The sequence below is a fragment of the Urocampus carinirostris genome, chromosome 7 (genome assembly GCF_059441175.1).
Source record: "Urocampus carinirostris isolate Australia breed hairy pipefish chromosome 7, RoL_Ucar_1.0, whole genome shotgun sequence".
Classification (NCBI taxonomy): Eukaryota; Metazoa; Chordata; class Actinopteri; order Syngnathiformes; family Syngnathidae; genus Urocampus; species Urocampus carinirostris.
The window spans coordinates 36,324,369-36,341,725 of NC_142355.1; the positions used below are offsets into that span (position 1 = coordinate 36,324,369).

The following is a 17,357-nucleotide window of genomic DNA, read 5'->3' on the forward strand; positions in this document are numbered from 1 at the left end:
GCTAAGGTGAAGGCTAAGCGGCTAGCGGCGTTATAAGCTTTCGGTACCGTCCGTAATCATGGTAAATGTGAGCTCTCTACCAAATAAGACAGACGAACTGGCTGTGCTGGTCAAAAACTCTAAGCGTACAGGGAGTGCAGTTTGCTGTGTTTTACGGAAATGTGGCTCACGTCTGGCATCCCGGACGCTAACGTGGAGTTACCCGGCTTCCGTGCTGTTAGGACAGAGAGAGACACAAAAGCCTGCGGGAAGCAGAGAGGAGGTGGACTCGCCATCTACGTGAACACGAGGTGGTGTAACCCTGGGCACAAAGATTTCCATCTGCTGCAGGGACTTCGAACTTTTGGCCAAGCGTGTGACGTCATCCACTCCGCTGTTGCTAAACTACAACACAGCACCCCGAGGCCATCCTGTTAATAAACAACAAAAGGATACTTCTGGAAGTGTGAATTTCCCTATGCGGATGAATAAAGTATCTATCTATCTGGCATTTAGGACCGGCATTAACCTACAGTTACAGCAAGTGTCCAGAAAAGGAAGCTGAACACAATAATATATCTGGTCACTCCGACCTCAAGTTTAGGCTCATGTTCAAAATCAGTTAAGCGAGAGAAGTTTTAATTAAAACCAGATTGTCAAGAGTTAGGAGGGCATCTCAGTTTAATAAAGACACCAGGTCACTCTGAACTTGTTTTGAATAGTTTCTGAAAATTGTTTTGCTAGAATCTGAAACTGTATAATAAATCTTCTCACTTGTCCACTGGAGGAATGACCAAAAAAGGACGTTTGGAGTCAGTCCGAAGCCTATATCACAACGATATTTCCTCTGTTGACAACTATCGGGTGCTGTTATAGAGTATAAGTTTGTCCCGTCCTGCCATTTCTCTTGTGTTTTTTCTTAACATAACCAAATATAAAAAGCCAAATAAACTAACAAGACAACAGATGCCCAAGGCTTGATATGACACAGACAGGAGAAAGCAGCATCACACACTTACATTTTTGCCGTGATTTGCCACCTCTCCATGCATTTTATTGACGATTTTTCAAACACTTTCACATGATCATAGCACTACATATGGTCCACCCCTAATAAGTGGTTTCCCAAAAAGCTCATAATGATACTTTGAAATGAGTTATAATGTAATCGTACAAGCCTGCAAGTATCTTAGGGTAGCACGAGGATGAGAAAAATTGAGTCAACTTTGCACAGTAGCATAGATGAAAGTCAACGCTAAACTCATTCTAAGTCGATTTTTCTTCAGCTGTTGGGAAAATGATGGAAAGCTTAAGCTCGATCCTGAGTGGTGCTTAAAGGATAACCTGTAACCCCAAAGCATGCTGATGTATCATTAAGTTTACACAAAACCGTTTATTCTGTGTGAAACATAATTTCACTGCTGTCAATGCAAAAAATATGAAGATATTCACACCAGCACACTTGTGTCGCTGAGCTTTATCCTGACCTGAGAATTTCTGCAGGCAATCTGACTAGGCAAATGGCTTCTCACGAGAATGGGTTCTTTAAATGCCTTCAGTAAATAAAATTTTGACCAAAATCAGAGCAAGCAAAAGGTCTCTCACCAGTGTGGATCCTTTTGTGTGCTCTTAAAGTGCCGCTATGAGCGAATGTCCGACCACAAATGGAGCAGTGTGTGTGTGTTTGTATGCGCTTTTAAATTCCCATGTTTAGCAAATCTTTTACCACAAACAAGGCAACTGAAAGGTTTCTCACCTGTGTGGGTTGTAGTGTGTGCTTTTAAATTCCCGTGTTGAGCAAATTTTCTGCCACAAACCGAGCAGCTAAAAGGTTTCTCACCGGTGTGGGTTCTTGTGTGTCTTTTTAAGTTACAGGGTAGAGCAAATGTTTTACCACAAATGGAGCAGGCAAAAGGTTTCTCATCCGAGTGGGTTCTTGAGTGTCTTTTTAAGGTCCCATGTTCGGCAAATGTTTGACCACAAATTGAACAGGCAAAAGCCTTCTCACCAGTGTGGGTTCTTGCATGTTTTTTTAAGTACACGCTCAAGGTAAATGTTTTACCACAAACGGAGCAGGCATAAGGCTTCTCACCGGTGTGAGTTCTCGTGTGTTCATTTAATTGCACACATCGATCGAATTTTTGATCACAAACCAAGCAGGCAAAAGGTTTCTCGCGAGTGTGCGTTCTCATATGTCCAATTAAGTTCCTTCTCCGAGGGAATTTTTGATCACAAACGGAGCAGGCGTAAGGCTTTTCCCCAGTGTGGGTTCTTGTGTGTATATTTAAGGCCCCCCTGTGAGTGAACTTTTTACCACAAAAGGCGCAGGCCATAAGCTTCTCACCCGTGTGGATCCTCATGTGAGTTTTCATAGAATACTTTGTTGAAAAGGTTTTGCCACACTGAGAGCACATCCAGCTTTTGTCGTCAGCCTGACTCGCGGCATCCCCTTCCGACTGGTAGCCATCAGCGTGTGCAGAGCGTGATGTGTCGTCATCATCAGTGGTCACGGGCTGACTAGAGCTGCATGTCATCGGCTCATTCCATTTGTCCTCTTCTTCATCTTCGCTGCTTAAAGGAGCCCCGGTCACAGGCAACTCTGTGAAGGCTTCCTCTTCTTTCACGGCAACAGGCTGCCACTCCTCCTCCTCTTTAACACAAGGAAACTCTCGCTGCAGCGTTCCAAGAGGGAGATATTGTTCGACATCTGCGGTAAACAAAACACATTTCTTTTTGTAAAATCAACTCTTTTTTTCTATATTTAAGATAATGCAAGGGAACAAATAAAGAAGAGGAATAGTAGAGGTTAAAAATATGGAACATTGAGAGAATGTTTTGAGAAACAAACATTAACAGTTCAAAGTGGTTCTGTAAGTGCAGTGAATATTTTTTTAGGTGCATTTCCGTGGCTGTTATCGTTTGTTTTTTATTTTCTTAGAGCCCCAGTGTGTACAACCTATTGACCCCTTGTTCCGGTCCAGAGCCTTCGCTCTGAAAATGCTGATCTACTAGTGATCCAAAGAGCCAAGAAGACTTCAGCAGGTTTGAGAGTGTTCTACATTCGGGCCCCGGTGCTATAGAATGCTCTTGCCCCTAAAATTTTATCTGCAACCTCAGTGGAACTGTTTAAATCTAGGCTTAAAACACACTTATATTCAATGGCTTATGAACAACCTATATTTCATGTTGACGATATCTGTGTATTACTTATTATTGCAAAATTCATTGCAGCCTGGTCATCCTGGAAGGGGGCTTACCTCATGTGCAGCCCCTTCTCAAGGTTTCTTCATTTTGCTCATGCTGAGGTTTTTGAGTTTTTCTCTGTCCTCATGTAGGTTTTAGATCAGGGGATGGTGTAATAATAGTCTGGGGTTTGCAATAATCTTTGGTCTGTGCGGCTCTTTGAGACTACTTGTGATCTCGTCCACAGAAATCTCGAAGTCTCGTTCGTCTTCAGAGACAATTGATTTTTTATATCCTAATACATCTATTTTCCCCCGTCCCCTTTGCACGTGTTCATGCACGCCACAAGACAGGACGTTTTGTAATCTTTATGTAAGTTCCAAGAACTGCTTGGGGTCGGCTTCCAAGAATTGATTTGGGTCGGTTTGACCTGGCATGCTCCCTGCCAAGAAATCTTGGCCAAGAAATCTTGGCAGGACGAACACCAGTCTTTCGTCCAAGGCGATTATTATTAATAATATTCGCTGACATTTACACTCGGGATAAACAGAACGGAATTTCCCCTCTAATGCGTTCCTTATGCAAGCCGACTCCAAACAATCCACAACTGAAGCAGTTTAGACGATTTGATCACATTAGCGAGGTCGAATCCTCCTTTGCGTGGGTGGGCAGCCAAGATAGTAAATGGATAGGGTGGTTAGCACTGCCAAGGACATCGTGGGCCGCCCCTTGCCTGACGGGCTTATGCGGGTTGAGTCAAGAAGAGAGCGAAGCCTATCGCCACAGATCCAAGCCACCCGGGCCACAGACTGTTTGTACCACTTTCATCGGGATAGTGGTACAGCAACACCTGTACCACCCGTAACAGACTGAGAAACTTATAGGTACAACACCAGCAATAAACCAATAGACACAGCAGGCTTGCCGGCTCCTAAAGAGAGCCGAGACCGATTGGTGGAAAAACAGAAGCCTGGCCGACCAAAAACATGCAGTTGGCAGCCAGGCTAACCGGGAACCAACAACTAATAGCGGATACTGCAACAAACACGAACCGAGGTGAAAATATACCAATGGACATTGCAGGCTAGCCAGGTGCTAACGCGAGCTAACCTAGACAAAATAAATCTGGAAGCTTTCGGCAGCGTCGACGCTAATGGGAAGCTAGGCAGACAACATATCAACCGCGCGACACAAGCCTACATAAAAGGAGGCTTAAGCAAAAAAGGAACGCGCACTATAACGGCAGCAGGTAAACTTAACTCACGCAACTTTTGGTGATCAAAACACGCAACTCTGACAAAACAGTCACAAATCCCCCAGTGAAACGCTTAGCTAAGGTCCAATCTTCCAAGGCAGAAATAAACTCCATGCAATCAATGTTTACTACAATTGTCTGTTTTTCAACGGGATCCGCCATAGTCTTCATCCAGTGACCATATGACCCAAATGAGTCAACTTTGACACTAAATTAGTCCCCCGGCGCACTAATCTATTTGCAACACATCTGCATAATTGTGGGGCGAAACAAGATATGTTCTGTGCCTAATTGAAAAAATGTCTTTAATAATTCATTTAATGACAATAAAGACAATATTGAATCTTGAACAAGGACCATCTTAGATAAGGCACATTTCTTCCGCCTCAAGCAGAATAGGCTCCACAGTTGTGTTTTCCATCTCTCTGGCATCCAGTTAATAGTTAAATGAGAATATGCCACCTATAGGTTCTTATTTACGGTATAGCAATAATTTAAGTTACTTACACCGATCTTGATCCCCGGTGCTCAAACCAGGCCCAGTCATGGGCAACTCTGTGAAATGTTTTTCCTCTTTCAAGTCGACAGGCTGCAACTCCTTAACTTCATTTTTAATTCCAGGAAAACCTGGCTCCTGTCGCCCAGGAGGAAGATAATCTTTGACATCTGCGGGGCACAAAACACTCATGGTTTTATAAAATAGAACCATTGATTTTTTTTTCAACAGCTTTGATTTGCATCATTTCAGGGAGAACATTTTTAAAGACAGTGTCTATGACAACCTCTAGTGGTGAAATAGACTTAACTTTCAATAAAATACCGTTGATTCAAGTATTAAGCAAAAAAACACATGCATCAGGTAGCTAATTGAGAAGAAACAATCAAAGTTTGTGTGATTTGGTTTAATATCAAAGCCAAAATTGATCTGTGGATACGTCAGAATATTCCAAGAAGCTAGTCCTGTGATCAGATTGCTAACGTGCAGTTTATTAAGAGCGATTACCCAGATTGAAGAAAATTCTAAGAATGTTGTGTACCCGGAAACTGTGAAGCCGGTAGGGATTTCATTGCTATGGTGGGCTTTATACCACAGTAGGGAAGTGTAGACCGGTTGAGGCCTCGGGAGAATTCAGCAGGTAATGCAACAAAGTAACTGTGATCTTGTTAAGGTACGTGTTTGGAATGTACCCTGAGTCTTTTTTGGGTCACAAAAAGGAATTCATGCATATGGGCAGAATGTCGTTAGATGATGTTGCGCTCGATCCCTTCCTCCAGGGAAACCTTGAACAGAATAACTTCTCTTGTCTTGGCGGAGGGCCAGAGGGTGTCATACCCTTCCTTGCAGCTTTGATCTTGTAGCGGTCTTCCTACATACTTGTCACCCTTACAACCACCATTTCCTTCCTTTCCTTGCGGTTGACTTTGAACCAAAAAAGTGATGAAAACTTAGCCTGGGCATTAGACTTGCAGCCAGTCAGAAACTTAGCATACGGTATAAAGTTCGAGGACCAAACTGGCCTTCACCTGCATGTAGCCCATCTGAAGTGACTTCATTGGTATCTGGAGTGTCATTTTCAAAAATTCCTACTTGAGATTGGCAAGGTGTCAGCCCCAACCACTTCCGATGAATGAGTTGGTCATCTCATCAATCAAGGGCTCTACATTATATTAATTAGCAATATATGTAGGAAGTTATTTTAGGGCATTTTACATTTTATGGAATAAATATGTGAACAAAAAGTGCATCACAAAAATATTAAGGGCCCTGGAGAGGGATTCGCACCGACAGACTGTGCTTGCCCAAGACACATTACAGGAAGTGGTGCCCCTACAACCCAGGTGGTGAAGAGATCCCTGAACCTGAAAGTTATTGTAAGTCCCTTGATAGTAAGTTTGATCGATATTTTTAGTTATGGAATATTATGGTAAGTTGGACTTAGATAAAAATTTAAAAAATAACAGTATTTCAAGGATGTTCCAGGGACAAGAATAACCCACCTTCTCTATTCAACACAACTTGAAACTTCTGGCCAACCGTGTCCTCTTGTCTGTGTTCTGGCTCCAACTCCTCTGGCACTCTCTGAAGCTGTTCTTCAAACTTGTCTGCGGTCTTTGTGCACATGTTACCCAGATAGTAGGATCCCGCTTGATTTCTGCTAAGTCAAATATATATGTCCATACTACATTTGGGTTGAAATAACTTTTCCATCCAGTGTATTTGGTCATTTACTGTGACTTGTCAAACCGTGGAGTCTACCATATAAGGATGAATACAATCGAGGACTTACACGATATCTGTTTGGATACACTTGTGCCATTCTCTCTGTGGGGGCAGAAGATTAAATGGAAACCTCCAGGAGAAATCAATCAATACACAAGAGGCTTTCGTGGCTAGAAAGCCGAAGTTTGTGTGTATGATTGGTCTCTGAATGACAAGTCAAACATTGCTTTGTGGCATAAAAACATCCAGGATTCGGAAAATGTCACGCTATCAGAAATGCACCCGAGTAAATGGATTCATTGTGTTAACCATGGTACGGCTATATAATCCCTACTTCGCGGATATTGACTTATCATGTGTGGTTATGGAACCGATTGTTCATCTTTTTGGGGCTGTTGTAAGACTGAAACAGGAAACGGCGTGTGTACATTGTCGTATGTTACAATTGAAATAAAGAAGGCTATTTCGTAAACAGCAAATCATGCATGTCCTATTTGTGAACCATTTAAAAATGTAAATAACAATAAAATCGCATGAACTAATTAAAATGATAAAGCGCCCCCTTTTGTCTATTTAGGTACTCTACCTACATAGCTAGTATAACGCCGAGTTTGAGGAAATAGCGACCACAAATGTCGACACAACTCACCTTTAATCACCTTACATTTAAGAAAATAACTACAAACTAAAATAAAGACATAAAACGGTTTACTCACGGGCAGAGTTGCGACCAAGTTTTTCGTGCGAGCACTACATAGATAACGTTAAACCGGAAATCCGTTTTGAAATAAGGTCTGACCTTCAACATCCGATTCCAAAAATGGTCCGACGTAAACAAATACTTCAAACGTCTTACAAATACCCAAGTACGCTAAGTAATGCACGACAATATTTGTGAAAATGTAGTCCAGGCCTCAATGAATGTATGTGAAGCATAACAATGGTTCACTGAAATGAGGCTGCGCGAGCCATTGTTGTAGTCCATTTACCGTTTTGTTGTGGGGCAAACTGTCTTACCTTATAAAGCGCACTGAAGAACTGGGTCCCTGACAAAGGTTCCTGACCCCCATCAAAATGTACTGCCACAATAATGCTAAATAGCTTTCCCCCAACCAAAGGACAGTTAAAACTTATAATATTTGTAAATATTTTGCTATTTTTATGCTACTTATGTTTTCTCCCCCCCAATAAATAATACTGCTAAACAGTGATGTTACAATGACAGAAGTATCACAATCACTCCTTCCCGATGTCGCTTTTTTCTTTTTAAATCTTTATTGGAAATCGGAAAACACACTTGCATTGCAACGTTGCAAATTATAACCAATTTTACGACGAAACTCATGCAGAAAATTAAGCCAGTGGGGAAACACCAGTCACAGTATTTCACAAAAGTGAGTACACCCCTCATATACCTGCATGTATTTCATTATAATGTTTAATAGAAAATCACTGAAACAACATAGCTTTGGCACAATTAAAAAAGGTCTGTAAACAAAGGCCATAGCTTACTGGAAAAATACTTTCCGGTCTGACGAGACAAAGATGGATTTATTTGGCTCAGATGGTGGGAAGCATGTGTGGAGGCAACCAGATGAGGAGTACAAAAATGTTTGTGTCCTGCCAAAAGTCAAGCATGGTGTTGGGATATCACGGTTTGGGGATGCAAAAGTGCAACTGGCGTTGGGAATTGCATTTCATCGAGGAAGACATAGGCGCAAGCATATTCTGTGAAATACTGGAGCAAGAAATGAATGATCCCCTCCCTCTCAAAATTGGGTCCAAGGGCAAAGTTCCAGCCTGGCAATGACACCAAGAACATCTCTTAGATGACCAAGGATTTTCTAAAACGGCTCAGGGTAATGAGGATGGACTGACCAAGCAAGTCTCCAGATCTAAACCCAATAGAACAACTTCAAGCGGAAAGTGGGGACGCACAAGATCTCGAGTTCTGTACTGTTGTCATTAAGGATGGGGAAGAGCATTCCAGTGGCAATTTGTGAGGCTCTTGTTAAATCCATGGCCAGGAGAATCAACCTGGTTCTGCAAAATGATGGTGGCCACACAAAATATTGAACTTCAGGAACTTTTACTTTAGGGTGTACTCACTTTACCAAGGGGTTAGCTACTAATAGCTGTATTTGGAGAGGAAAAAAATGATTTACACTGATAGGTATTCTTTGTAAAGCTTATATTTCATAGTGTAAAAGCAATGTTTCTTCAGTGTTGTTCAATTAAACATTATGATGAAATTTCTGCAGATATGTTTTTGGTTGGGGTAGCGTGATGGACAAAATATATGATTTTATTTCTCATTGAAAAGTGATGAAAGAATTATTTCACTTCCTCTCTGTGCGGAGCGCTTGTTTAAACCCTAACCTCTAAACCCCCCTAAAAATGTCATTTCCCCAAAAAAGCAGTATTCTATTGAATCTTTGACAAGCACATTTACTGATCAATAAAATAAACGAGAAAGGGTTACCGTTCTAGCTAACCTGTTCCTTTCGTGACAACAGGGAAAGGTAAAAAAAAAGTGGGTTTCATTGTAATTCCAGTAAATTTGTTCTACTAGGTCACATAGTTAATGTGTTAAGTATACACGTCAAGTGGCCAGCAGCTTGCCTGTCCAGTGGTAGCATGAAGATGCAAACAATAAAAGATCCCTACAAGATAAGATGAGAGCACTGGTTAAAAACTACCTACATGGCGTTTCCGCCTGATGTACCTCTTTTGTTCACTATGTTTGTGTACTGTTACCCAATACTATATCTATTCCACCATGGTCATCCTGGAAGGGGCATTACCACTTGTGAGGCCCCTTCTAGAGGTTTCTTTTTTCCCCTCACGCTGAGGTTTTGAGTTTTTCCTTGCCCGCAAATTCAGTGCATTTTTATTATGATCCCATCAAGCCTATGAAGATATAAAATATACTCATAATGAACAGTAGCGTTATAATTGATTGTAACTGTAAGGTTTTAAGATTTATTAGCCTGAAATCTGACTCCGAAGACACTTCACGTGTCATTGTTATCTGCACAGAATGGAACAAAAGGCACATTCCAACGCAAAGCGCGGTTTAAGACACCCTTCTTCCAGAGTTCGCACTCGAACACTGAAGTCAGATTTAGGACAAGAATATTTGGCTAAGATAAAACAGTGTATAAAATAGTATATAACTTCACAACAAATCTGTTCTATTTTAGTACATCCCCTGCTTCACAAAATAATTCAGTGTGATAAAATTTACGCGTTAACATCAGTCCAAAATGAGCTTTGGCAGAGAAAGGCCAGCTTTGTTCATTCTTGAACTACAACGACAAAAGACACTCAAGCTTGATTTTACGAATGCAATATGCCACTTTTCAGGGCATTTTATTGACAAAGTCTACATGATAATAACATGTCTTACGGTCAATCCCTAATAAGTGTTTTCCCAAACAGTATTCTTGAATAGATTTGGCATGCATCATTGACTGAGCAATAAAAAAAAGTAAGTAAAGCTGATCGCTCTAGTCTACTTATGTCTCTTGTGACAACAGGAAAAGGCCATAGGGCTCATTGTAATACTAGTAAATGAGATAACACATTACCTATATAACACATTATAATTATTTTAGTCACGCAGGCGGCAGCCTGCCTGTCTCATGGTAGCATGAAGGTGCAGATAAGAATGGATCCCAATAAATATTTGATGACTAAATATATAAACAGACATTAAGTCATTTTTTTGTTTTAAGTAGGGGCAGCACAGCGGCACAGTGGTTAGTCCGTGTGCGGCACAGTTCTGAGGTCATGAGATCAAACCTCCTGTGTGGAGTTTGCATGTTCTCCACGTGCTTGCGTGGATTTCCTACTGGCACCCCGGTTACCTCCCACATTCCAAAAACATGCATGTCAGGTGAATTGGCCAGTCCAAATAGTCCCTAGGTGTGAAAGAGCGAGTGACTTGTCTTTCTCTGTGTGCCCTGCGACTGGCTGGCAAGCAGTTAAGGGTGTCCCCTGCCTACTGCACGACGATAGCTGGGCTCCAGCACCCCCACGACCCTACTGAGGATAAGCGGTGCAGATAATGGATGGATGGCTGTTTTAAGTCATTATGATCCCACACATTAAGATCTTGCCATGGATAAATGCCACACATCTCTGTATCTTAAGTGCAGTTAAACTCGTTTTGAGTGAATTTTTCATCCACAGAATTATAAAAAGATGAAAGCTCGAGATTGTTATCAAATGATGCTTAAAAATAATTTACAGTATTTAAATGAAAAGACAACCTGTGGCCCCCCAGCATTCTAACGCATACAAACCTATTTACTCAGTGGTAAATGTGATGTCTTGGAAAAATAAGAATATCAGAATGAGTGATCACCGCTATTCTCACTAGCAAATCTTTTGACCGCAACCTGAGAAGACAAAAGGTTTCTCACCCCTGTGAGAAATTTTGTCTATATTTTTAAGGTCCATTATCAGGATTTTTTTCACCACTATCAGAAAATGCATAATATTTCTCATCTGTTTGGGTTATGTGTTTTATTAAGATCCTATAATCAGGAAATGTTTGACCGGAAATTAAACATGGAAAGTTTATCACTAGTGTGGGTTCTTGTGTGTATTCTCACAATGTCCTTTCGCTTGAATTTTTTACCACAAATTAAGCAAGCAAAAGGTTTCTCACCAGTATGGATTCTTGTGTGTATCTTGAAGTTCCCGAGATGAGTAAATGTTTTATTACAAACAGAGCAGGAATAAGGTTTCTCACCAGTGTGGATTCTCGTGTGTTTTTTTAAATTCCCACTGGCTGTGAAATTTTTACCACAAATTGAACAGGTATAAGGCTTCTCGCCTGTATGTGTTTGTGCGTGCGCTTTTAAGGTCCCATGTTGAGCGAATTCTTGACCACAAACTGAGCAAGCAAATGGTTTCTCACCAGTGTGGGTTCTTGTGTGTTTTTTTAAAGTCTCATGTTGAGCAAACTTTCGACCACAAGTAGAGCAGGCAAAAGGTCTTTCACCAGTGTGGGTTCTTGTGTGTTTGTTTAAGGTCCCACATTGAGCAAATCTTTTACCACAAATTGAACAGGCAAAATGTTTTTCACCCGTGTGTGTTCCTACGTGTTTTAACATTACATCCTTCCGCTTGAACTTTCTACCACAAATGGAGCAGGCAAACGGCTTTTCTCCAGTGTGGATCATCATGTGCAATTTCAAATAATACTTTGTTGAAAACTTTTTGCCACACTGCGAGCACATGCTGTTTTTGCCGTCGGGATGAATCTCTGGATCACCTTCCGACTGTTGGACGCCGTTGGCGTGTGCAGAGCGTGATGTGTCGTCATCGGTGGTCACGGGCTGATTGGAGCTGCATCTCAACGGCTCTTTCCATTTGTCCTCTTCTTCATCTCCACTGCTACAGAAAGTCCCATTCAAGGGCAATTCCGTGAGATGTTTCTCCTCTTTCACGTCCACAGGCTGTAACTCATCCTCCTCTTTTTTAACAACAAGTAACTCTGGCTCCTGTCGCCCAGGAGGAAGGTATTTTTTAACATCTGTGGGGCACAAAAAATATTTGCTTTTGAAAGTCAAACTTTTTTTAAGGAAATTGAAAACAATGGAAAAAGAATAGCTAACGTAGGAAATATATAAAGTGAAAATGTGATCTGGGACATACATGAACATTTACAGATCAAAGTGTTTCTCTAAATGCAGTAAATATACAATTTTTCAAAGTGGATATGAGTGGCTTGTATCACTTTTTGGTAGGTATTTTCTCAAGCCCAAATATGTCCAGTTCATTGACTCTAGTGGTGTAAAAGTATCTTTGATTAGACCTCTTAAATTTCAGCACACTTGAGCTGACCTGCTTGGTTGCTCCAACTTGTCCTTGCTTGGCACCTTCCTAATCGTTAGCTCTTTTAGCTCATATTTTCCAGCCTGAACCAGTTAAAACTATTTGGTTACATATTGGCACATTGATAAGGCTGAGTCGACAAAGACGGTGTTGGAATAGAATCTTAGATATTGGAAACCTTCTTCCACATCTTGCTGAATACGGCTTCACAGCTGTGTAACACATCTTTCTGGCATTCAGTAAATAGTGAAATGAGAATACAGCCGCTGCCCTACTTACGAACAAGATTCTGAATGATCGATCCTAAGTTGAATTTGTTCATAAGTTGCTTCAGTGCTATATTTTTTATATTTAAGGTTTATATAAATATATTTAAGGCTTGTATACGCAACCTGTATTGTTTTGAAACTGAAAAATAAACTTAATAAAATTATATGCTCTATAACATTACTAAGCAGGCTGAATGATAAAGCATAGAACTGAAAAACAAAGCTATACATTAGGCGTTGACATTCTGTGGTTTTTGAAGCCCTCTGAGACTAACACGTTGAGTGCCAAAGATGAATTTTTACATCATGTGAAGTTTTTGTGTATTTTTATTTTAATACTGTAGACTCTTGTGATTGAGGGCTATACAAATAAACATGACTTGACTATAAAGATAATTAAAGTTAAGTTTAACTTACTTTTGAAAGAGTTAGGCGACTTCTTCCTCCGTGGTAGTAAGTGGACGGAAAAAAAGCGATTCAGCCATTTTCTCAACCACATCAAGCTGTCTTATTCCACTTTCATTTCAAAAGAAACGGCTCGCCTCTTCTTTAAGCTTTACACCAGCCATATCGAATGGATGCACAATATATTAATGTAACTAATAAAAATATCAAAGTTCTAAGCGCGATAGAGATACTGTGCAATGCGTTTACACACAAACTAGGAAGAGGAAGCCGGATTTTTTCTTCGGGGTGGATGCTGGGTGACCTCTCACAGCGCCACACCTGTAGTGGCGGAAAGGAGTATTACAGTAATGTCCTGTACTCGGAAAAAGGTGTGCACAATACAAAATCTATCTTACAGCAATGTCAGGATATTTTTCGACATCCCCCAAAAAATGTCCGTATCTACCATTTTGCGTAAGTCAAATGGTCGTAAGTAGGGGAGCGTCTGTATGCCGCCTCCTAGTTCTTAAACAACGTATAGCGACCATTTTAAATTAGCGAACCGGACTGAGGTTCAGGCTGAACCTTACACTGACCTTGATCGTTGGTGCTCCAACCAGCCCCGGGCAACTCCTGGAAATGTTTCTCCTCTTTCACATACACAGGTTGCCACTCCTCCTCCATTTTAAGACCAGGACGATCTGGCTCCTGCCGTCTAGAGGGAAAATACTTTTCGACATCTGTTGAGCACAAAACACACATGGTTTTCTAAAATTGAACCAATGATTTTTTTTATCAACTTGGATAGCCGCGGTTTGCATCATTTTAGGGGGTGGGGGGGTGTAAGATCCAGTGTGTATTATATGACGAGCATGTGTGGTGTAAACATTGTAGATTCAATGGTGGCAATAACTCAGGACTAGAGCAGTCGTGTTGGAACCAAAGACGTTACAAGTTCGAATCTCGATTCCTCAGAGTTAAATGTTGAAGTGTCCTTGGGCAAGACACGGAACGAATGCCCCCAATATGCAGGTAGGCGCCTTGCATGGCTGACTACGCTATCGGAGTGTGATTGTGAATGGGTAAAAATGTAACGTATTGTAAAGCGCTTTATAACAAACCTGGTGTGACAACTTGTTAAAGTATAAAGCAGCCCTTGCCTCTGAAAAATCAGCCTATTTTTGAAAGTGATTGCGGTACAAATGAATAACAAAATCAGTTTCGACACTGTAGCATTGCTAACGAGGCAAAAGATTATTCTGAAAATGCTGGTCTATTAGTGATCCCAAGAGCCAAGAAGAGATCCGCAGCTTCGAGAGTGTTCTCCAGTCGGGCCCTGGTGCTGTGGAATCCTCTTACCCCTCAGATTTGATCTGCAACCTCAGTGGAAATGTTTAAATCTAAGCTTAAAACACACTTCTATTCTATAGCATATGAATGACCTATATTTTATGTTGACAATATCTGTGTATTATTTGCCCTCATGTAGGTTTTAGATCAGGTGATGGTGTCATAATAATCTATGGTTTGCAATAATCTGTGGTCTGTGCATCCCTTTGTGACTCTTTGTGATTAAGGGTGTCACACATAAACACTTGACTTGACTATAAATTAAGTCCATTTACCATTTAGTCAGCAAAAAAACACATGGAGCCATTAGACGACAAATGAAACACAAAAAATGTGTGTGGTTTTGAACGAAAACGAACACAACAATTCTTAGATGACAGCAAATTATTCTGATAAGCTATTCCTGTGATCAGATCACTAAAGAGTAATTCATGAAGAGCGACTACCCACATAAACTAAAACAAGTTCCTCAGAATGTTGCGTACCCGAGGTATGTGGACAGTTGGTGGGGATTTCATTGCTGGGATTGGCATTGTACCAAAGTCAGGAGGCAAGGCGTAAATCAGTTGAGGGCTCGGAAGAAGTTCGTATTTAAGGTAACAAAGAAAACATGGGCTCACTGAGGTACGCAATAAGATTTTACCTAAAGTGTTTTTTAGGTCATGAAAAGCAAGCAGACATCCTTTCTCATTGTTCTGCAAGCAAAAATGTGGACTGTCGTTGGACAACATTAGGCTCCAACTCTCAGCTCTGCTGAGATTTGCATTGGGAGCAGAATAGGGTATTTGTAGCAAGGAACTTAAAATAACTAATTTAAAAAAAATGAATCAAAGTATTGAAGGGACATGGATATTTTTTTTGATCAATTAAAAAAGTAAATAGTTAAGTAATAGTATGGTCAACTGTATATTTTTTTGATCAATTAAAAAAGTAAATAGTTAAGTAATAGTATGGTCAACTGTACTTCTAGAGCTAAAAAAAACCTCAAAAATCCATCAGGTCAAGGAGCATGTCAGGCCAGTGATATTTAGTGACATAAATACTTTGTTTATACCAATTAGGTATGGGAGATTATGGTGGGGGGGACTTTCATATCAGAAAACAGGATACCAAGGATATTTAAAGATTTTGAATGACCAACCTGCTCTGTTCAACACAACTCGAAGCTGCTTGCGAAACGTGTACGCCCATCGACATTCTGGAACTGCCTCCTCTTCAAACTTGCCTGTGGTCCTTGACATTGTTCTCAGGCAGGAAGACCACACTGGATTCCTGCCATGACAAATGTATACGTCTATACTTCAATCCATACTACAAATGGATGGAAATGACTTTTCCATCCAGTGCATCTGAATGGATACTGTGGCGTCGACCATATACTGAAATAATCAATACAATCGTGGACTTACACTATATATATAAGGTATTACACCGTTGCCATTCTCACTGTGGAACAGAAGATAAAATGGAAAGCTCTAGGAGAAAGAACTGTTCATTTGTAGTAATGTGCACAAGTAAATTGATTCATTCTGTTGTGTTGTATACTCTATATGGTTCTCACTTCATAAAGATATATCTAGTACGAGTGGTTATGGAACAGCTTAACCGCAAAAGCAGAGGGAAGACAGTTTTTCTTAATTTGATAGACTCTTTTGGGGGGTTTGTTGTAAGACTGAAACAATAAACGACAAGTGTACAGTGTCTTAAGTCTCCACATTAAAATTGATAATAGAAGCATTTCCTAAAGGCCAATGTCCGTGATTTCTGACATTTTGATTTTTAAAAAATAAGATAGCACTAGAACGCATTAAAATTGACTACGCGGCCATCTTTTGTCTATTTAGGTACAACACCTACACAGCGAGTATAATGGCGAGTTTGATGAAATAGCAACCACAAGCATCGGTACAACAAACCTTTCGTCAATTTTAAACTACATTATATATAACAACTAGGAATTAAAAAGAGATATAAAACGGGTTACTCACGTACAAAGTTACGACAAAGTTTTGCCGCGCTCGTACGACGGACTTAGGTAAGCGAAACCGGATATCCGTCATGAAAAAGTTTCCGACCTTAAACAACATCTTATCTAAAAAGGGGACAGGGGGTGTTTTGTAGAGGTTCTATATTCTTTATCAATTATCCATTATCCGTTCTAGGATCATGGAACGGTGCATTTGCACTGATAGCTTCTTGGCCCATCCCGTAATTGTGAAATTCACGGTGGATCATGTAGTTGATTTTTGCAATCGGGAGATGGAATAAGAGCTTGCTCAGTCCACTCCACGCATCGGCCCGGTATTGCAGTACCTCCGGGAACAGTGCATTCGCACTGATCGCTGCTTGGCCCCGTGGCTAGGACCTTGGACAGACGTAAAAAAGTAAAATTTTGAAGCCATGCCAAGTATTTAAATAACAAACGATAGGATTTTATTTCAATTTAGGTAAAATGATTTTTATTCTGGTTGATTACAAGCACGTTTCTTTTTTTAAATTCCAAAGACAAATTGTTTCGCACACAAAAATACATTGTGCAACCAAATGTACCGCTTTTTAATTCAGTTGGTTAGCATTTAAGCAGTACTGCAAAAGTTTTAGTTTACAACCATTGGAATTAATAAAACTATCTTTCAACACTTCTAAGAATAATCAATAAAATTGATTATCCCACTCTTTGATGAGGGTCACACACAGGGAGCACAATTATAGCAGGAAAAAAAATCTGGTAAAAAAATAAAAATGGTAAATTTCATTATAGGCATGACAGTAATTCTTAGTGTCACCTTGGATGTAACGTCATCTTTATATATATATTTTTAGAATCCTTATTTATATTTTGGAATTATGGACCGTTTTTAGCCAA

At 40.4% G+C, this 17,357-nt stretch overlaps 1 protein-coding gene and 1 pseudogene across 1 annotated transcript; one reads left to right on the forward strand and one right to left on the reverse strand.

Moving 5' to 3' along the window:
• Nucleotides 1–956: 956 nt before the first annotated feature.
• On the reverse strand, nt 957–16,578 carry LOC148363185 (uncharacterized). Its single transcript, XM_088340613.1, has 8 exons — nt 16,484–16,578; nt 15,633–15,763; nt 13,738–13,881; nt 11,192–12,183; nt 7,355–7,509; nt 6,416–6,570; nt 4,925–5,083; nt 957–2,686 (listed from the first exon to the last, which is right to left on the reverse strand). The coding sequence occupies exons 1-8, from the start codon at nt 16,576–16,578 to the stop codon at nt 1,620–1,622; spliced, it is 2,898 nt and encodes a 965-aa protein (XP_088196739.1). The 3' UTR covers nt 957–1,619.
• A 43-nt stretch (nt 16,579–16,621) lies between these two features.
• LOC148363186 (U2 spliceosomal RNA) lies at nt 16,622–16,826 on the forward strand (annotated as a pseudogene).
• Nucleotides 16,827–17,357: the final 531 nt, after the last annotated feature.

Bases quoted from the DNA above. Each gene is read 5' to 3' on its own strand.
- LOC148363185 (XM_088340613.1), bottom strand. From the start codon at position 16,578: ATGTTGTTTAAGGTCGGAAACTTTTTCATGACGGATATCCGGTTTCGC. The intron at 13,882-15,632 runs GTTGGTCATTCA...TGTGCTCAACAG, and splicing joins AGTTGTGTTGAACAGAGCAG to ATGTCGAAAAGTATTTTCCC. The intron at 7,510-11,191 runs TCCTGATTATAG...TGCATTACTTAG, and splicing joins TTAATTTCCGGTCAAACATT to CGTACTTGGGTATTTGTAAG.